Raw genomic sequence first — 21,242 nt, 5'->3', positions numbered from 1 at the left:
GGGAAACTGAGTCAAGTGTCCCAGCCCTTGGTTCAGGACTCATCGTGAGGTTGACACTCATGTGTCTGGGAACAAAGAGGCTGAGGCTGAGCGGGTTGACTGTGCCAGTGGCTGCTGTCTTTGGCCTGGCCTGCATTTTCTGGAGCTTGGGGGCTGTTTGCCACCCTTCTTTTTATGCTCCAATGTTGTATGTGTGACTTGCTTGATGCCCTGCCTGTAATTGGCCTGTCTCTAACAGATGCTCAGAGAATCACATACAGGCACGTGTTTCCTTACTTTGATTAACTGAGTGAATGTGGGGAACATTCCTAGCACAGAGATTGGCAGAGATTAGACACTCAGTCAATACCAGCGCCTTCTTTTGCACCCATTCTGGGGAGGCACAAAGTTAACACTGGACCCCTGGACAAACCACTTGTTAGCCCAGATTGTGTTGGAATACAACATCTCATGCTGTTTTTTGATCATTTAAAGTTGTTGAAAATAACGACCTACCAGGGTCCTCTTTTTGGCTACCTGCGTTTGAGATTCACTCTATTCAACATAAAATAACTGTCAGAAAAGTGTGACCCTGATGATGTCATTGTTTCTTTGCAACAACTGTCACATCTCAGCAGACCTCATAAGGCCTTTACCTAGTTTAAATCTCAGCCAAATCAAGATGTAAATAGAAATTGAATTTTAAACAGGAGCTGAGTTTTTTCCAAATTGTGAATGCAGTGAGTGTGTGGTTGGCAGAATAACGGCCCCCACAGGTGTCCACATTCTAATCCGTAGAACCTGGGAATATGTAACCCTGTGTGGCCAAGAGGAGTTAAGGTTGCAGATGGTGTTATGGTTGTGGTATGGACTGAATTGTGTCCTCTTCAAAATTCTTTTATTGAAGTCCTAACCCCCACTATCTCAGAATGTGACCTTATTTGGAGACAGGGTGGCGGCAGATGTAATTAGGTAAAATGATATCGTACTGAAGTAGGGTGGGGCCCTGATCTGATATGACAGGTATCCTTATAAGAAGAGGGTCGTGTAAGGACACAGACACACAGAGGACACCATGGGAAGACGCAGGCTGGGGCTGGAGTGATGCTTCTGCATGCCAGGGAACACCAAGGCTTCCCAGCTGCCACCAGAACCTCGGAGAGAGACACAGAACCCGTTCTCCCTCAGGGCCCTCAGGGGGACCAGCCACACTGACACCATGGTTTTGGGCTTCTGGCCTCCAAAACTGTGAGGGAATAGATTCCTGTTGTTTTAAGCCACCCAATTGGTGATATTTTTATCGACAGTCTCAGCAAACTAATACAGCTTGGTAGTCAGTTGTGATGCTTTTATTGGCAGTCCTTTTATCAGCAAATTTTAGGGCCAACTGATTATCGGGTTGGTAATCAGCTGGCCTTAAAGTAGATTATTCTGGATTATCTGGGTGAGTCTGGGGTCATCACAAGGGTCCTTCCAAGTAGGAGATGAGGCAGAAGAGAAGGTCGGAGTGACACAGTGCGAGAAACACTCCTCCACCACTGCTGGTCTTGAGGAGGGAGGAAGAGGCCCCAAGCCAAGGAATGGGGCAGCGTGGAGCTGGAAAAGGCAGGAGACAGATTCTTCCCTGGAGTCTCCAGGAGGAACCAGCCCTCTCAGCACCCTGGTTTTAGATTTGAGAGACTCATGCCAGACTTCTGGCCTCCAGAACTGTAAGATAATACATCTGTTATTTTGAGCCATTAAGTTGGGGGCAATTTGTTACAGCAGCAATAAGAATACAGGGTCTCATGTGGTCACTGAGCTGCCTGAAGCATCTCATTAGGATGATTTAACTTGAAGCATCTGCAGAGGAACTGAGTCAGTGCTAGGCAGGAAAGGAAGCAGTCACAGGAGGAACAGGAGAAGGGGTGCCCTGAATTAGAGAAGTGTTAACTGTGGCTTCCTAAAGAATTACAGTTTCAGCCAGGCGTAGTGGCTCATGCCTGTAATCCCAGCACTTTGGGAGGCCGAGGCAGGCAGATCACTTGATGCCAGGAGTTCAAGACCAGCCTGGCAAACATGCCAAAACTCCATCTCTACTAAAACTTCAAAAATGAGCCTGGTGTGATTGCTCATGTCCATAATCCCAGCACTTTGGGAGGCCAAGGCGGGCGGATCACTTGAGGTCAGGAGTTCAAGACCAGCCTGGCCAACATGGCGAAACCCTGTCTCTACTAAAAATACAAAAATTAGCCAGGCATGATGGAGCATACCTGTAATTCCAGCTACTCGGGAGGCTGAGGCACCAGAATCCCTTGAACTTGGGAGGTGGAGGCTGCAGTGAGCCGAGATTGTGCCATTGCACTCCAGCCTGGGAGACAGTGAGACTCCACTCAGAAAAAAAAAAAAAAAGAATTACACTATCATGCTTTTAAGAAGAGCAGCTAACAAACTTGGCTAATAAATATTGCTGTTAAAGTTTTTTAGGGCTCACTAGTGGAAAAAAATAGGGCTTACAATGTAATTGGAATATAAATTGTTTGACAGAACTACAGTTCCTTTCCCAAATTACTGGATTTGAAGTGAATGTGATTTGACTGTGGTGTTGAGTTGTACAGTGTCGTTCAAGTGTCGTAGGTGGGCTCCTGCAGCCAGGGTGGTTTGGGTGAAATGATTTCTTTATGCCACCAAAAAAAAAAAAAAAGTTTTAAGAAAGTCATTTTCTGCCCATACCTCATTGAGATTTGTCAAGATCAGAAGCAAAAAGTCTAGCTGAAAAACAGCTAAAATATGCTGTGGAGTGCTTGTGCACAAAGTCCACACAGCAACCCCTGTAGACAGCTCCTCCTGCGCTGCAGGCGTGAACATGTGCACCCCGGGCACAGCCCTCTGCTCTCCCCTTCAGCTGCCTGCGGCTTAAGAAACACTTCGCTTCTGTGACTTTTTTTCACTGATTTACAACTTGCTTCTAACCACCCACTGAAATCATTCTTTTAATTGTGGTAAAATACACATAAAATTTACCATCTTACCATCTGTAAATGTGCAGTTCAGTGGCAGTAAGTACATTCACCTTGTGCAGCCATCACTGCCATCCAAACACAGAACTTTTCTATCTTCTTCACCTGAAAGTCTGCCCCCACTAAACACTCACTCCCTGTTCCCCCTTCCCCTCAGCCCCTGGCAACCATCATTCTACTTTGTCTCTATAAATCTGACTGCTCCAGGGACCTCACGTAAGTGGAATTGCACAGGATTTCTCCTTTGGTTATTGGCTTCTTTCTCTTGGCATAAAGCTCATCCATGTCATAGCATGCATCAGAATCTCCTTTTTGACAACTAAATAATATTCCCTTGTATGCATATACTACACTTTATCTATTCATCCTTTGATGGACACTTGGGTCGTTTCCACCTTTTGGCTATTGTGAATAATGCTGCTGTGAACACGGGTGTGCTAATATCTTACCATACCGTTTTTTAATCTATCTACATAGCCATTCAGTGGGTATGTGTCATTCTAACACTGGGTGATACAGTTTAAAACTGAGTCAAACAGGATACAGTGGCCTAGCTTATTCGCGGCTAACCCTGCTGACTGACACTCAGCTCAGACATCACTTCCCCAACCCTGAGGCAGAGCAAGTCGCCTCCCTGGGCCCCCACGGCCCCGTGTTCACCTCCTCTACAGCAGTGAGCCTCGTATACTGCTGATCCGGCTGGTTATGTGGCTCCTGTGGGCTGAGCCGTATTTCTGACTGTACATCTAGAACCCCAGGCAGAGCTGGGAAGTAGGAGGGGGAAAGGAAGGAAGGGCATGGAGCAAGGGCTGTGCCCTGAGCTGCCCGGTGTGGGACCCACAGTCGTGAGTGCATTTGTGCTCCTCTGTCATGGGGAGACTCGAGGTCCCCCATGGTGCGGTCGAGAGGCTGTGCTCTTGGCAGGTGGAGCTTGTTTTTGAATTCCAGGGGCCCCAGGACACGGGAGTTTATCGGTCAATCTGGCGATGCCCATTGCACCATAGGAAGGAGGCAGGGGCAGCCCCAGAGGAGGGGGGAATGGCAGAGCATCCCTGGCTGAAGAGCAAGGCGGCCCCCATGGGCTGCACGTACACCTCATGTGCTGGGGGCTGTGTCACCCTCCCCCTGTGAGGCTCTGGGCCGTGACAAGGAGGGAGATTGTAAGGACTCCACTGGAAAGGGCTGGACAGCAGGAAGGAGGGATGCATAAGGTATGTTCCATTCTGGCATGAGAAGCGAAGGAGAGAAGAGGCAGGACAGGCAGCCGCCCCTCACTGCTCTGCAGGAATCTTCCGTGTGCAAACAGTGCCCCTCCCAGGGCCGTTTCTCCAAATTGCTCAAATCAAGAAATCACTTTTGTGGGAAGCCTCTTAAATCTACAAAACTTTTTGAATGAAATTTTTGCTTTTTCCACATTCCTCTTGACTCTGTTTCCCCGCAGATCTGGCTTTTTAAGTCAGCGAGGGGATAGGGGATGTAGAGACATCCGGGGCAGGACTACTGAGCTTTGCCTGGCTCTTCCCCCGTCCCCCCAGTGTGTCCTGGATGTGACCTCTGTGTCAGCCAGAGTCGCCACCCACGTCCACTAGAGCACCTGCTGTGGTCACCTGCTGAGAATGGCAATGCACCCTGTGGCCTATGGCATGCCAAGTGGCATCCCCACGAGCAAGACATAGGGGCCCCACTTCTCAGGCTTGGCCCTGGAAGCACAGCACACACAAAGTCGGGAGCAGACTCAAAACTGTTTTCACAGTTGGGGTCAGCACAATAGCACCAAACAGGTCTCACCCTAAAGCCTGACATCTTTATTCTCAAAGTCAACTGCAAAAGGGCAGGACAAAGGAGATCTGGTGGGAGTCAGTTCATGAGAGACAAAAAGCAGCCCAGGATGGGGAGGTTAATATGTTTAATCTGGCTGCTTAAAAATATAGAAATAGTATCAAGTTGGACAACATTGATGAAGTCAGAGTCTCTATTTTAAAAAAGAAAATTACATGCAAATTTCTTTTTTCTTTTTTTTTTGGTTTTGGCCTTTTTTTTTTTTTTGAGACTGAGTCTCGCTCTGTCCCCCAGGCTGGCAGGCTGGAGTGCAGTGGTGCAATCTCAGCTCACTGCAGCCTCTGCCTCCCAGTTCAAACAGTTCTCTCACCTCAGCCTCCCAAATAGCTGGGACCACAGATGCACACCACCACGGTGGGCTATTTTTGTATTTTAGTAGAGATGGGGTTTCATCATACTGGCCAGGCTGATCTCGAACTCCTGACCTCAGGTGATCCACCCACCTTGGCCTCCCAAAATGCTGGGATTATAGGTGTGAGCCACTGCGCCCAGCCTAGACTTGATTCTATGGAGTACTTTTAGGTTCACATCAAAATTGAGAGGAAGGTACAGAGAGATTTCTCATATACTGCCTGCTGCAGGCACACATGGTCTCCCCAACCAGAGCTACGTTCATTACAGCTGATGGACCTACACATCACTACATCATTATCACCCACATCTATGGTTCGTCTTAGGCTTCATTCTCAGTGTTGCACATTTTGTGGGTTTGGACAGATTTATGACATGTTTCCACCATTATAGCATCATACAAAGCAGTTTCGCTGCCCTAAAAATTCTCTGTGCTCCAACCAGTTTCCTTTTTAAAAAAAGGGAAAAGAGACCAGTTTATTTTGTGATTGTGAGCAAAGAAAGAAATGACGCAGCTACCAATCTCCTATTCTGTGCCTCTTCTTCCCAGGTACAGACATTGTTTTCCTTCGGGAGAGATGTGGCTTATTCTAGATTCAGGCGTAATGGTCATGCCTGGATCATGGCCTTCATCATTCTCATCTTGGGAAGAGCTTTGGGTCCTCTGAAGGCCCAGAAGTCTAGTGAACCTGGGTGATGCTCAGTAAATGCCTGCCCCACTGAATATTTTCTGTATCTCCTTCCAAGAGCACCTTCTGGTGTCCTTCCCTCTATTTTTTTGACCATAGCCCCCAGCAGGCATAAGATCTGTGTCCTGGAGCCAATATTTCTACAGTGATGACTCTAGAAACCAGTCTGTTCTGAAAGCTTTCACCATTTCTCACGAGCAATGAGAGAAATAAGCATATGTTTTTATTCATTTTAAAGACGCCTCCTTTATTTGAGACTATGTCTCTTCTGTATTTTTAGTGTTAAGGTGTATTCTGGGGGAGCAATATGGTTGGGGCCAGGCACAGTGGCTCACACCTGTAATCCCAGCACTTTGGGAGGCCGAGGCAGGTGGATCATCTGAGGTCAGGAGTTTGAGACCAGCCTGACCAACGTGGTGAAACCCTTCTCTACTAAAAATGCAAAAATTAGTCAGGCGTGGTGGCGTATGCCTGTAAACCCGACTACTCAGGAGGCTAAGGCAGGAAAATCTTCCTGGGAGGTGGAGGTTGCAATGAGCCAAGATCGTGCCATTGTGCTCCAGCCTGGGTGACAAAAGCAAAACTCCACCTCAAAAAATAAAGAAGATAGTGGCTGTTTTTTTAGTATGTGTGTGCTTATCGTCCCTATTCATCACATTCATTCTTGCTGCTTCCAGGCCACATCTGGGCCATGTTGTCCTCTGTAAGAAAAGTAGTGACTGAGTAGAAAATGAATGGGAGGGATTGAACATCTGCCACACAAACTCTTTTGGCCAAAAGAAGAGAAAACTTAAAGGGGAACAAAAGAACTGTCTTCACATATTTAAGAAGGCCTCTGGGTTACTCCAAAGACCAGAACTAGGAGAAATGAACTAGGAAAAATGTGTAGAATTTGGCTCAATTCTCTTCGTGTTGAGTAGTGGCTGGGTGCTGAGATGGGAGACTCATGGCCACCCTGCAGGAGTTCTCCATCTACCAAGGAGACAATGACAGCAGTGATAGCTAAGAGTTACATTTACATGGGCTTCAGGTGTGCCAGACACTGTTGTAAGCAATTTATGGACAATGTGCCACTTGTCCTCACAACTGCACCCCAAAGGAGTCACTGTGGCTCCCATCCCTGCCATGCGAGCCATGGATTCAAGAAGGGCTTCACTGGAGTTAGGCCCCAGAAGCCTGAGGATAGAGTGATGATTCTGCCAAGAGGATTGGGACTTAGCTCCAGAGGAGGTGCCCTGGGACAAGGAGGGACAATTTGGGGTGGAGGGGAGGAGCCCAGGTAGCTCCGTCTTCTCAGCACCAGAGATGCCGGCGCCACCCCAGTTGGTTCAGACCAGCGCCGTCCTCACCGGGACTGCTGCAGGAGCCTCCTCTTTGGTCTCCCTGCCACCGCTTCTGCCCACTATAAACTGGTATCCACACCGAGCCGGTGGTCCTCTCAGAGCCGAAAGGAACACGTCACTCCTCTCTCAAAACCCTCCAGGACTCCATCTTATTTGAACAAGAGCCACCAGGGCCAGCCAGGCCCTAGGTATCTCACCCTTCTGCCCCCCACATCCCATCCTTTCCCCTCGCTCTCCCCTTCCTCACTCAGCCTCCACCCCGCCAGCGTGCCCCTCCACCAGGGCCTTTGCCCCCCTGTGACCTCTGCCTTGGAAGCCTTTTCCACGTAGCCACGGGGCTCACTTCCTCCCAGGCTCTGCTCAGACGTCCGCTTCCCAGCAAGGCCTTCCCTGCATCCTGCTGTAAGATAACACTCACCCCCACCTACTCCATGTTCTGCTCACGCTGCTTGACTTGTCTCTAAAGCACTTGTGACTGTGTGTTACGGTCTCTAATCTCATCTAGTACATTTGTTGTAGATGCTATGGTGATACATGTGGTTCAGTGGTTATATAAGGTCTGCCCCCCTCAGAATGTAAGCTTCAGAGGGCAGGGACTTTGTTTCACTCACTGCCTCCTCATCAGAACCTAGAAGGTGCCTAGCACGTGGGATGCCCTCAATAAATCTGCAGTGCCTGGATGGGCAGATGAGCCACTCAGCTGGGACTGGAAAGTGAGAGACAGCTGGCACTGTCCAGTACCCGTTCAAAGGATCCTGCCAGTGGGCAAAAGCGGTAGACATTGCTCAACAGTGGGATGGCCCGGCATGGCATGATCAGACTTGGTTTGGGGCGGGATTCAGGACTGTTTTTGACCAATGAGGAGGAACTGAGTGGCTGTCAGACCTGGCAGTGCACAGGTCAGGCTGCTTTGTCAGGTGGTGAACTCTTGGGAGCGAGGAGTTTATGAGGCAGGACAAGAAAGGGCAAAGCCAGTTGGCTCATCCAGAAACCAAGCAGGGGAGATCCCTTAGTGTTCCCAAAAGGGCACTGGAAGCCCTTTGTGTGTCATGAGGAAGCATGATCCCCAAGCTGCTCAGCTGCTTTCCAGCACCCTGAGGCCAACAGAGACGCCTGCTGCATCGGATCATCAGGCTTTCAGGCAGGGAGCTGAAGTTTTATTTTTTGTCTTTATTTTTTGGGGGATAGAGTCTCACTCGGTCACCCAGGCTGGAGTGTAGTGGTGCGATCTCGGCTCACTGCAACCTCCACCTCCTGGGTTCAAGTGATTCTCCTGCCTCAGCCTCCTGAGTAGCTGGGACTACAGGCGTGCACCACTATGCCTGGATAATTTTTTGTATTTTTAGTAGAGACGGAGTTTCACCATGTTGGCCAGGCTGATCTCGAACTCCTGACCTCAAGTGATCCACCCGCCTCAGCCTCCCAAATTGTTTGGATTACAGGCGTCAGCCACTGCCCAGCCTGAGCCGAAGTTTTAGAAGAACACTTTCAGACGCCAACCTCAACAGCCTCTGTCTTCCTACGGCCCACAACGTGCCACTCTCAAGCACCACAGCCATCTCTGGAGGGCCCAGGCTCTGGAAAGCAGGGAGGGCCTAGTTCTGGTTGATCAAGCTGGGACTGGTGCGGGCTGGGGGGTTCTTTGTCAATGGCTGTATCAATCCCCTCTTGCCGCAGCAACTAACAACTGCAACATCTCGGTCACTGACAGTAGCGCAGGCAGTAGCGATGCGGGCTGTCTGTAGGGGCATTCCCTGTACTGGGACTGTTCTCCCAGCAGAGGGTAAGAAGCAAAGAGAATCAGAGCCAAACCGCATAACCACGTTCAGAGCTTCTGCCGGGACGCGGCCAGCATCCTGTTCACTCACACCCTGTCGAAAGAAGCAGGTCCTATGACAACAAGCAGATGTGTAATTCCCTACAGGGAGTCCGTGACCAGATAATTCCGTCTGCCGTAGGGGTGTTGGTTGCAGAAAGATGCCTGTGCTGAGGAGACCATCCAACCAGAGGACCACTCAAGTCACTCCCTCTGTGCCGATACTCTGAATTATGTCCAGGGTTGGCTGAAGAGCTTCCTGAGTCTGCCTCCCTCTCTCCCACCACAGGGCAGCAATTCCAGGATCCGGCCGCAAGGCCCTCCGGAGAGGCTGGCCTCTCACCCGAGTCGTTCTCTCTCTCTTTCCTCCCGTCTGGCAGGTGGGTGGCAGGCCCATGGAGCCCCTGCTCGGCGACCTGTGAGAAAGGCTTCCAGCACCGGGAGGTGACCTGCGTGTACCAGCTGCAGAATGGCACACATGTCGCTACACGGCCCCTCTACTGCCCGGGCCCCCGGCCAGCGGCAGTGCAGAGCTGTGAAGGCCAGGACTGCCTGTCCATCTGGGAGGCGTCTGAGTGGTCGCAGGTGGGTGCCTGGGCTTGCCGCCAGGACTCTGCCACAGGGACTCCAACACGGTGCCATGGTATCAGTGACATTCTGGTACCTCCCAGCCCTTGCTCGCCCCCGGGTCAGCTTGAAGTTGTGTTATAGCTCATGTGTTCTTAATTCCCATCTCAGATAACAGCATGGCCACGAAAACATAGATACCATGTCTCCGATGATGTACATGTTGACAGCACAGTGAAGGACTGTTTGATCCCATTTCCTGTGAAAATTCTCACATCAAGATAGGATAGACAGATACTGACCGACTTTTTAATTCTCCTTTGGGTGTATTTAACTGTGGTGTGCTCAGGCTGGGAAGGTGGTTTCAAAGGTTTGCCTTTAATCCCCCAGCAGTCTTTGTAGATGACAAGAGTCAGATGCCAGGAGGGACAGCTTTTAGTGTGCAAGTTGGAGTTACAAATCTCATGCCATAAAATGTTTTGGAAAGAAGTGGATTAAGCCTTAAGTCTTAACTTTGAAGGTTGGTCCTGGGAGTACAATTTTATCTTTGGTGATGTCATCCTTTAGGGCTTTGCATTAACTTTGTGTTAATGATTTTGACTGTTTGGCTATAAAACTACAAAAAAAAAATAGCTGAATAAAGGGCAGGCTTCCCTCAGGTCTTCCACCAGCGTAGTCTAGAAAACTCAGAGAGGCTCATCCAAGACACTGTTTAGTGTGGAAAATATTTTTAAAGTTCCCTCTATTGCCAAACAGTTGGAATTATTTTGAATAAAAAAGTATTCAGCCCATTTTTAATGAAGGAAAAGTCTGCCATTGGCTGCTCTAAAACAAAGGTTAATTTTCAAACAGATCTTGGCATGTATTTGTTTATAGATCAGAATTTTTAATCCTACATTTTATGATATTTTAGGAAAAGAGAGTTTGAGATTTTGTTGTTTGATTTTTTTTTTTCTTTATCTATGCTTACGTTTGTCAGTTTAACATTAGAGGGATTTTTTTCGGCCCCTTGCTGGAAGGGTTGAGGCAGGTGTTCAGTCCCCTCCCCTTTCCAGTATTCTAGGTGAGCCTTTGGGTTTTAATTGCCTGGCTCTTGATCTAAATAAGACTTGTGCTTTGATCAGATCAAAACCATAAATTTTCCACTCAGTGGTGAAACCCTGTCTCTACTAAATACAAAAAATTAGCCGGGCGTGGTGGTGCATGCCTGTAATCCCAGCTACTCGGGAGGTTGAGGCAGGAGAATTGCTTGAACCTGGGAGGCAGAGGTTGCAGTGAGCCAAGATCACACCATTGCACTCCAGCCTGGACAACAAGAATGAAACTCTGTCTCAAAAAAAAAAAAAAAAAATCCACTCAGACTCTTTTTATGGGGGAAAAAATGCCTCCCCACCAAGTCTGACATCATCAATTATCATTACAGCACTGAAGGTCTCTACATTTGGAAAATGTGAGACAATGGGAGCAAGATTTAAAGAAATTTCTCTGTGTCTGTATCTATGTGCACACCTAATCCTAATCCCAAACGAGCACCACACCAGTCAGCCTAACTCTGGCTTAGCCCAGGCTTCAGCAAAATGCTTCCTTCTGAACATTTAACTTGGAATCAAATCATTCCCCATGGGAAGCTCACGAAGCTGGTACTTCTGCTGCTTCCCACGTGCTGAAGTCCCAAAGTAAGACTGTCTTCCGCTGGAAGCAGATGGGTTTCAGTTTCTCAAGGGAGAGTTTTTATTGACGTGGTCACTTTTATCCAACCAGCTGTGTTGATTGCTCTCACTACCTACTCCCCAGCTTCTTCCCGACTTTATTAGAAGAAGGATCAAATATCCAGAGGGAAGCAAAAAGTAGTGCATTTCTCCTATCCTCAGCTTGCAGGCCCCGCCCCTGATGGGAAGCAAAGAGAGAGACTGAAGGGCACCCTCCTAGGCCCCTTTGGAGCTGGAGCCGACCTCAGCAGCCTGTAGCACCGCTCAGACAAAGGCTTCAAGAGAATGGGTTGCTGGTCAGAGTTTGGTTAAGGGTCAGGGTTTGGTTAAGAAATAGGCTGGACATTCAGAGCTTGAAATTCAAGGGGAGGAGGTGAGCAATGCAAAGTAGAGACGAGGCAAGAATGAACTTAGGCAGAAATGGTGCATGGGCTCCTGGTTGCAGAGGAGCAAGTTGTGTGGACGCTGGTGCCAGGGGTAGCCCACAAGTCAGACAGTGAGGCCAGAGTTGCTGAAATGGTCAGGAAACCTTGCCACACACAGAAGCAAGGGGTAGCCCTCCAGTGCAGTGCCCCGGGCCTCCTGCATGCAGAGCCCGCTGCAGTCAGCCTCCTACACCTGTTCCTGCATGCGAAGCCCACCGTGGACTGACCCCTGGCATCCGGGGACCCTTTAAATCAGCTCTACACTCCACACACAGCTACTCTTCCCACTCCCTGCGGGGGACATTGCAGCCAGTTCTGAAGCATGTGCATTTCAAACCAGCCTTAATTACCCTTGAAAGAAAACCCCATGGGATCTTTAGACAAAGAGCTGAATTGAATTCATAAGAAAGAGAGGCGAGGTGCAGTGGCTCACCCCTGTAATCCCAGCACTTTGGGAGGCCGAGTTGGGTGGATCACAACGTCAGGAGATTGAGACCATCCTGGCCAACATGGTGAAACCCCGTCTCTACTAAAAATATAAAAATTAGCCAGGCGTGGTGGCGGGCACCTGTAGTCCCAGCTACTCAGGAGGCTGAGGCAGGAGAATCGCTTGAACCCGGGAGGTGGAGGTTGCAGTGAGCCAATATTGCACCACTGCACTCTAGCCTGGGCGACAGAGCGAGACTCCGTCTCAAAATAAAAAATAAAAAAAGAGAAAGCTAGATCATATTTTGGGATAAATGTTAATAACAAATATCAGGAATAACATTTGTCCTTCATGTACCTTTTTTCCAGTGGACACAGTGGGATTTTTTTTTTTTTCTTAGAGATGGGGGTCTCTATGTTGCCCAGGCTGGTCTTGAACTCCTGGCCTCAAGTGATCCTCCCACCTCAGCCTCCCAAAGTGCTGGGATTGTGGGTGTGAACTACTGCATTTGGCCTAGAACTTTTCAAAGTCGAGTTTGTTATAACTCAAGAAAGTCACTGCTGTCACCTGCCATGTTTTTGGTAAACTGAGCAAGTATGAAACCGCCTTAGCAGGATCCAGCCTTCTGCACACCATCTTTCCAAGTTATGTGTTTATGCCTGTGTCAGAGACAGGGCTCCCAGGGCCAACTTGTTTGTGAGCTTTGTCCTCCCGAGGCTGTGGGTCAGCTCGGCCTGGGCTTCCTTCTGCTTTGCTTTTGGAGATGGTAAGTGCTCCTGCCAGCCCGGGCACCGTCCCTCCCCTAGTTCTGCGGTGGGCGTGTCAGGAGCAGGCTCCACACACACTCCAGAGCGCCTGTCCGCTGTGTTGACACCCTGTCATGCCCTCTGTCTCTTCAGTCCTTCTTGCTGGGAATCCTGAACTCTTGAAGGCATGCACGTCATTCATCACCCCCAGGCCCTGCCCAGGTCCCATCCCCACTGCCCCTTGCCAAGTCTCCTGCAAGTAAGTAAACTACCTCAGGGGACGTGGCTCTGTCAGCATTCTTGGTGTCTGCATTAAAGCAAGTAAGTAAGTTCCACAGGGAACACGCGTCTGTCACCATTCTTGGTGTCTGTATTAAAACATTCACTGGAGCCTTCTGCAAAGGCTTTCCACCTGCCTCACGAGAAAGTCACCTGTGGCTTTTCCTTCCTTCTGCCTCCTCCTCCTCCTCCCCCCGGCTGGATCGAGGACTTTGTCCCAGGCTGGCCCAAGCAGGGCACGTGCACCTGGAGGCCAGCCGGGAAGATCTGGGCCTGGGACTCAGCTTCAGGGCCTCACCTTGCTCCGGCTGGCCCCTGTTCCCTGTCCCACTCATGGCTCCATCACACACCTGCCCTTTGAGCTCACGGATTGCCTTGAGCTTTTGGACCTGACAAGTGGCCACTGAATTCCACTCCCCTCATGTGACCTGATGAGTACCCCAGGTTCTTCCCACTCCTGATTCCTGGGTCCCTTCCCCAACACTGGCCACTTGGCCGGGGCCCCAGCTGGGACCATGTGCATAAGACCCGGCAGACCATGAGCTTTTTGAGGACAGAAGTGCGGGTTTTCATCTCTGTGTCATCCCCACACCGCACCTGGCACATTGGAGGGAGTTAATAGCTGTTGATGGACTTGAATTGAATTGGAACCGGATTAAATATCTGAATGGTGTCTTGCAGTGTTCTGCCAGCTGTGGTAAAGGGGTGCGGAAACGGACTGTGGCGTGCACCAACTCACAAGGGAAATGCGATGCATCCACAAGGCCAAGAGCCGAGGAGGCCTGCGAGGACTACTCGGGCTGCTATGAGTGGAAAACCGGGGACTGGTCTACGGTGAGAGCAGCCTGCTGGCATTTCTCTCCGTGCCGCAGTGCAGGGGGCTCGAGGGTCGGGAACTCAGCTCTTGTGATGGGTCCCAATTCTACGCGGCGGTCCCAACGTAACTAGGCAAATTCACTTTCCTTCCACCCGCTGCAACTACTCAAGAGCCCGTGTGCTTCCTCCCCTGCTTCTCCCACAGGCCGCACCAGCACTGCCCCTTGGGGCTCACTGGGAGAACCCCACTGCTTCACGTGCATGCAGAAAGAACCCAAACGCAGCCCAAGGCAGGACGCGGGTGCCCTGGATGCCAGGCTTGCCATGCTATGCGGTGTGCTGGCAGGCCCCAGCCTCCTGCCGTGGGAACACTTGGGGCAAACATCACTTCCACTCAGTCCCAGGACCCCTGGGCAAGGGCCTGGAGATGCGGGGACAGACAGGGCAGGGGGCCTTGCGGTGGCAGCAGGGAGGGGTATCACAGCTGCGGAGTCAGCACTCTCGAGAGCAACGGTGAATAAACGGCCACTGAATGCTTCTCCAGGTAAGAAAATGCTTTGTTGTTTAATTCCTCTTTTATTCATTCATCTGATATATTTGAATGATTCCTGTTTTCTGGGGACCAAGGTGAGCACCACTGCCACCTGTAAGAACCTTCTAGTGGGTTTTTTACAGTCTTCTCACAAAATCTGTACCACTCCTCCTGTAAGCATAGACCGTGTTTGTCTTTCTGTATGGTCTTAGCAGCTGAAAAACTCTTGCTTGCTTCTCCTGATAGCTCTTCACTCAAAGATTGCAAACTGCTGACCTAGAGCCATTGGGTTTTGCTCAGCCTGCACAATATCTTAAACATGTTGGAATTAGTGGCTAGCATTTTTTTTCTAACATTTTAATGCATATTCTAATCACATGATTGACCATCAGTATGTTCCTTATGTGAAAAAAAGTTTACTTGAGCTGAATGTTCATTATCTTCACTTTAGTCTTTTTTTTATTATTAAAGTTCTGAGGTACATGTGCAGAATGTGCAGGTTTGTTACACAGGTATACACGTGTCATGGTGGTTTGCTGCACCCATCAACCTGTCATCTAGGTTTTAAGCCCCAGATGCATTAGGTATTTGTCCTAATGTGCTGCTTCCCCTAGTCCCCCACCCCATGACAGGCCCTGGTGTGTGATGTTCCCCTCCGTGTGTCCATGTGTTCTCATTGTTCAACTCCCACTTATGAGTGAGAACATGCAGTGTTTGATTTTCTGTTCCTGTGTTAGTTTGCTGAGAATGATGGTTTCCAGCTTCATCCATGTCCCTGCAAAGGACATGAACTCATCCTTTTTTGTGGCTGCATAGTATTGCATGGTGTATATGTGCCACGTTTTCTTTATCCGGTCTATCATTGATGGATATTTGGGTTGGTTCCAAGTCTTTGCTATTGTGAACAGTGCTGCAATAAACATACATGTGCATGTGTCTTATAGTGGAATGGTTTATAATCCTTTGGGTATATACCCAGTAAAGGGATTGCTGGGTCAAATGGTATTTCTGGTTCTAGGTCCTTGAGGAATCGCCACACCGTCTTCCACAATGGTTGAACTAATTTACATTCCCCATGAACAATGTAAAAGCATTCCTATTTCTCTACATCCTCTCTAGCATCTGTTGTTTCCTGACTTTTTAATGATCACCATTCTAACTGGTGTGAGATGGTATCTCATTGTAGTTTTGATTTGCATTTCTCTAATGACCAGTGATGATGAGCTTTTTTTCATATGTTTATTGGCTGCATAAATGTCTTCTTTTGAGAAGTGTCTCGCCCACTTTTTGATGGGGTTGTTTGTTTTTTTTCTTGTAAATTTGTTTAAGTTCTTTGTAGATCCTGGATATTAGCCTTTTGTCAGATGGATAAATTGCAAAATTTTTTTCCCATTCTGTAGGTTGCCTGTTCACTCTGATGCTAGTTTCTTTTGCTGTGCAGAAGCTCTTTAGTTTAATTAGATCCCATTTGTCAATTTTGGTTTTTGTTGCCATTGCTTTTGGTGTTTTAGTCACAAAGTCTTTGCCCATGCTTGTGTCCTGAGTGGTATTGCCTAGGTTTTCTTCTAGGGTTTTTATGGTTTTGGGTCTTAGGTTTAAGTCTTTAATCCACCTTGAGTTAATTTTTGTATAAGGTGTAAGGAAGGGGTCCAGTTTTAGTTTTCTGCGTATGGCTAGCCAGTTTTCCCAACACCACGTATTAAATAGGGAATCCTTTCCGCATTGCTTGTTTTTGTCAGGTTTGTCAAAGATCAGATGGTTGTAGATGTGTGGCGTTATTTCTGAAATTTCATCTGAAAGTTTAGGTTTTGGCTTCGCTATGAAAATGTGGCAACGTGGCTCAGGCAGGTAATTTTGCTTCTGCCTCGGCTTTACGGAATGAAAAATGGGTTTTCCATTGGAAAGCAAAATTTATCAGAATAGAATCCCTGCGGAAATGCTACCACCTTCCCATCAGCCCAAGTCAGAACACAAAGTTCCCCAAACCCTTTAAGTAAAAAAAAAAGCCAAATTTCCCAATTCCCCGTTTGCCTGGTAGTGCTAAGGTACACTATTATTCTGGATTAACAGTGAATTTGAGAAGGACCTAAAACACCTCCTTCCTGTTTACTCCCTGATCAAAACATTTGACCAAGGTAATAGAACGGAGGCTGCCAGTCCGGCTTCCCCAAAACCAAACAGGGATGTCGCCAGTCCGGCTTCCCCAAAACCAAACAGGGATGTCGCCAGTCCGGCTTCCCCAAAACCAAACAGGATGTCACACAGTTACTTGGATGTTAATAAAGCTTAATATGGAGCTGCCCGGATGTATCTTACACTGGCAGAGAAACTTAACTTCAAAGCTCTCACGAAAGATACGTGTGCTTTGGCTGGGCATGGTGGCTCACACCTGTAGTCCCAGCACTTTGGGAGGCCAAGGCAGGAGGATTGCTTGAGCCCAGAAGTTCAAGACCAGCCTGGGAAACATAGGGAGACCCTGTCTCTAAAAAAAAAAATCAAAAAAATAGTGGGCGTGGTGGCACGTGCCCATAGTCTTAGCTGCTTAGGAGGCTGAGGCGGGAGGATCACTTGAACCAGGGAAATCAAGGCTACAGTGAGCCATTATTGCACCGCTGCACTCCAGCTCAGTCAAGAGAGTGAGACCCCATCTGAAAAGAAAGAAAGAAAGATGCGCTTCGAACCATGAGAACTTGAACTCACGCAATAGGGACACGAAGGGGCTGATTTACATCTCTGACTCTCTACTTTTGTGCCTTAACCTCTCTGACCCTTGGTCTCTTTATCTCTGAAATGGGAATCATAAACACTGACTCTGCCTGTTTCCAGAGATGCTTAGAGGTTTCAAGATGCTAATATATATGTCTAAGTACTTCGACAACTAAACCCATTTCATTTCATTGCCCAAAATCCACCACTCAATGTTCACACGGTTCTGGGGCACAGTCCCCAGGGTTATAACCCATTCTGATCTGACCTAACCTTGTCTTATCAGTAGGGCTTCAGGCCTTTTATAGACAACACTGAGAAATTGTCTATCCAAGCACATTCAGACCTAGCTTGAAAAAGGTCACTGATCCTAGCCCAGAGACTGCAGGTGAGCTATCAACAGACTATGTTCTGATCCATAAGTAACACATTGGCAAATGTTCGGGATCATCTAAAGAATTGATGATTACCTCATGCCTACGTGGTTACAGAGAGTCCAGAAGATGTAGAAGGGAAGCTGCCTAGCACGGTAACAGGCAGAATAACATTGTTTGGACACTAAGTGTTCAGATGTGAACTGGAATAAAGCTGTCATTGTCACCAGAGAATTGGAAGGGTCCTAGTGGTCATGCCCTAAATGCAGCCTGTACTATTGTTGGCGCCTGTGCCCACAGGGGTCTGGGGCAGGAGTGGAGGCAAGAAGTGGTCAGTTCTAGGCCTGGGCCACACCTGCCCATCTGGGGTTGGGACACCTAGCACTGCTTTCCTTTTTGTGGGGTACCCCTGTGCCTCATGTTACTGGTCCCCTCTAGCCAAGGTTGTCACCCCTGCTGCACAGAAGAGGGAACAGAGGCTCAGAGCAGTTCCCTGACTCGCCCACACCCCCGGCAGAGTCCAAGCTCCTGGACCCAGTTCAGTGCTCAGGCTGTTTGGTGGAAACCAAGCAAGAAGGGATTGGGCAGGCATCATGATGGTGCCTTTGAGCTGAGGGGCATCCTGTAGATGGTCCTTGGGCTCCAGGGCCTGGCTGTCCTCAGCATCACCATTCGTGTTCTGAGGACTCTCTGGACACGTTTGCTTTCGTACGTACCTTGACCTTCCTGGTACAAGGAGCTGCAAACCAACCAAAGGATGAACGGGAATAACGTGTGGGACACTCAGCAGCCCTGCCCAAGACCTGGTGCTCATGCGTCACATGGCTCACTCAGCCCATGAACCTTCCCTCCTCTGCTGGGTCCCTCCCTGGCCAAGGACACTGTGCCAGTTTCCCAGACAGGACCTTCAGCCTTCCGGGAATGCCTGTCAGGTAAGATGGAGCCTTTTTCCTGGCCGTCCTCTCTTCACCAGCCATGCTGTGAAGAACACTTCCAGGCTTTCAGAAGAGTGAGGTATTGGAGTCACTGTGTCCACTTTTGCCACAGCACATTTGACAAGCTGTCCCTGCAGTAAGAGCAAAAGGGATTTGTGGGATGTGAGGCCTCTGTGACATCTTGGTTGCTGTATTAATCTACTTTGCGTTGCTGTAAAGGAATGCCTGAGACTGGATCATTGATAAAGAGGTTTATTTGGCTCATGGTTCTGCAGACTGTATAGGAAGCACCGTGCTGGCATCTGCTTCTGGGGAGGCCTCAGGAGGCTTCTACTTGCAGGAGAAGGTGGAGCTGGCATGTCACATGGTGAAAGAGGGAGAGAGGGGGCAGAGGCCCCAGACTTTTTTAAACAACCAGCTCTCAGTGAACTAACAGAGCAAGAACCCACTCGTGACCATGGGAAGGACATCAAGCCATTCCTGAGGGACCCGTGCCCGTGACCCAAACACCTCCCAGCAGTCCTCACCTCCAACACTGGGGGCCTGGTTGAAACTCCAACATTTCAGCGTGAGATTTGGAGGGGACAGACACCCAAACTGTATCAACCACTGTCTGGAGCTGGCATCAGATGGCATCCCATTGTGTGCACCGAGTTGTTATGGAGAGGGCTTAGCAAGGGCCCCCAGCCTGAGCCTGAGGCTGAGCTGGGGGAAGGTTGGTTTACCAAGCAGAGAGGGCCTGCAGGGACATTGAACTGGAGTTGGCACCATGTGTGTGTATGGTGTACCAGGAGCATGCCGGTGGAGGCTGCATAGACGTGAACCAAGAGACCCCAACCCCAACTGTCGACCTCACCACCCTCCCTCCTGCTGCCATCACCCGGGAGAGTTGGGGGCTGGGCACCCCCCACCACCAGCACCTGCCCCTCACTCCCCTCTCCCCAGGTAGAGAAACTTGCCCGTTTTTCCCTCTCTGCCTTCTCTGGAGAAGTGGGAAGAATACATTTCCCTGGGGTGGTGGTGGGGACCCTATGTCCTCACTCCCTGGAGACCAGACCTCTCTAATTAGATTCCACGGGGTGAGGCTTCCCCAGCGCTTTTTTCTGATTCAGACTGTTTGGGTTTGCCGTACGGTTTATGTGTCATCTTTGCTGTCCAGCTTGCAGATGGCACCATGGTTGCACCCATGGGTTCCACTGCATTTTTAAACCAGTCACCCAGGGCTTCCTTCCTGTAACCAGCCACCAAACCTCGTCATGTGCTGGCATTTGAACGCAGCAGACAAAGTGCCCAAAAGGAAAACAAAGAGAAGGCTGAACACTATCCGTGTATCACTGTAGCTGTGGAAGGTTGTTAATGTAACCACTTGTCCAGTTTCTAGGTTTTGGGAGGCAAACACCGCAGCAGCAGCGTGCTGTGCTAAGCAGGTGTTCCGCTATGTCGCAATAGAGGGAGCTCAAAAGGGGAATCTTCCAGCAGATGGAAGCTTTAATATCCCCATCCAAGCAGTCTCCTCTCACTTCACCCCAAGGTACTGTTGAGAAAGATGAGACTGTTTCCAGGGAGGTGAGGAACGGGCCAGTCCAAGAGCATGCTGCAGGTAGTAGCTGGGGGAGGACACCCAGGGATGGATGGCTGAGCACTCCTGCCACTCAGAGCCTTGGGGAGGTGGGCAGGCCCCTAGGGAAGATGGAGCCCCTCTCTCCGTGCCCCTACCCCTCATCCTGACCTTGGTCCGCAGCCAAACCCTAACCAGGGTTGTGTGTGAGGGACACACGTCACGTTCCCATCCCTGCCTAGGGCACTCCTATCGCTCTGGTATGTTTGAAAAATGACCTGCAGCTGCCTTCCCACCCGGCATAGTAGAACAATGCCGATCATTGTTTTCACCCACTGAATGCCGGGTCTATGTATTCCACTCTGGGGGTGGCAGGCCCTTAAAATGGGGAAGGAGGAAATCTCATTTCTTTCTAGATAGCATGACTTCTGAGCATTAATCACCACTGAAATGATGGGATGTTTCCAATGAAAAACACATTCTGGAGGCATGAGAATGGATGATATTTTTGAAGAAAATCATGACTTAACAGACCAAGGGAAGAGAACGGTGTTCCCTTATACTGAAAAGAAGAAAGTGGTCGTTGACGTCCTGGTGCCAGTGGAAGGGGCTGATCTGACTTGCAAGGCCTCTGAGCACTCTCACAGCCCAAGCCAGCCTTCTTTCTGTCTGTAATGTGGAGATAGCAGTGCCTCTCAGAGGCCTTTCGAATCAAATGATGCAGTACATGTTCAAGGATCTGTGTGCTCTGAGCCCTAGGAGGAAGTCAGGGAGAACCAGTCTGAGGTCAAGTTCATGTGTATTTTGCTATGTCTGTGTGCTCCCAAGAAACCCAGCTGTTAGATGCGTTTCTATGTTCTAGGCAAGGAGATACAGGCTCGAGTTCCATGACCTTAGCAATGAATGAACCTTGTATCACGCGAGAGGGTAGTTACAGACAGTTTTCAATGTGGACACACCATCTCTGAGGCCTGCACTTGCTTTGGTGGGGCCTGACCCCCCGCCCCACCCTACAAGGCCTGCCTGCCCGGCTGTGGCCCCCACTTGCTGTGGGCATATGGCCAAGCCACTTCAGTTCAGCCGGCATTTCTGGAGTTGCTGTTCTATGCCAGACCCAGTGCTGGTGGTACAAGGGTGGACAATGACTTGGCC

At 49.4% G+C, this 21,242-nt stretch overlaps 1 protein-coding gene across 3 annotated transcripts in view; it reads left to right on the top strand.

Annotated features, from left to right (window-relative positions):
• ADAMTS17 (ADAM metallopeptidase with thrombospondin type 1 motif 17) overlaps window positions 1–21,242 on the top strand; it is a 368,411-nt gene that overhangs the window by 332,850 nt on the left and 14,319 nt on the right. For 2 of the 3 annotated variants that reach the window (XM_063653072.1, XM_063653073.1), the window contains 2 exons: window positions 9,397–9,601; window positions 13,851–14,003. In XM_063653072.1, the coding sequence (XP_063509142.1) occupies window positions 9,397–9,601; window positions 13,851–14,003 (358 nt within the window). Of the gene's footprint in view, window positions 1–9,396; window positions 9,602–13,850; window positions 14,004–14,190; window positions 14,530–21,242 lie in introns of all 3 variants that reach the window. The other variant, XM_063653074.1, reaches the window with a different exon arrangement.

Source organism: Pongo pygmaeus, chromosome 16 (assembly GCF_028885625.2).
Source record: "Pongo pygmaeus isolate AG05252 chromosome 16, NHGRI_mPonPyg2-v2.0_pri, whole genome shotgun sequence".
NCBI lineage: Eukaryota > Metazoa > Chordata > Mammalia > Primates > Hominidae > Pongo > Pongo pygmaeus.
Note: the sequence above shows the minus strand (reverse complement) of the source record. Positions and strands in the feature narration are given on the sequence as shown.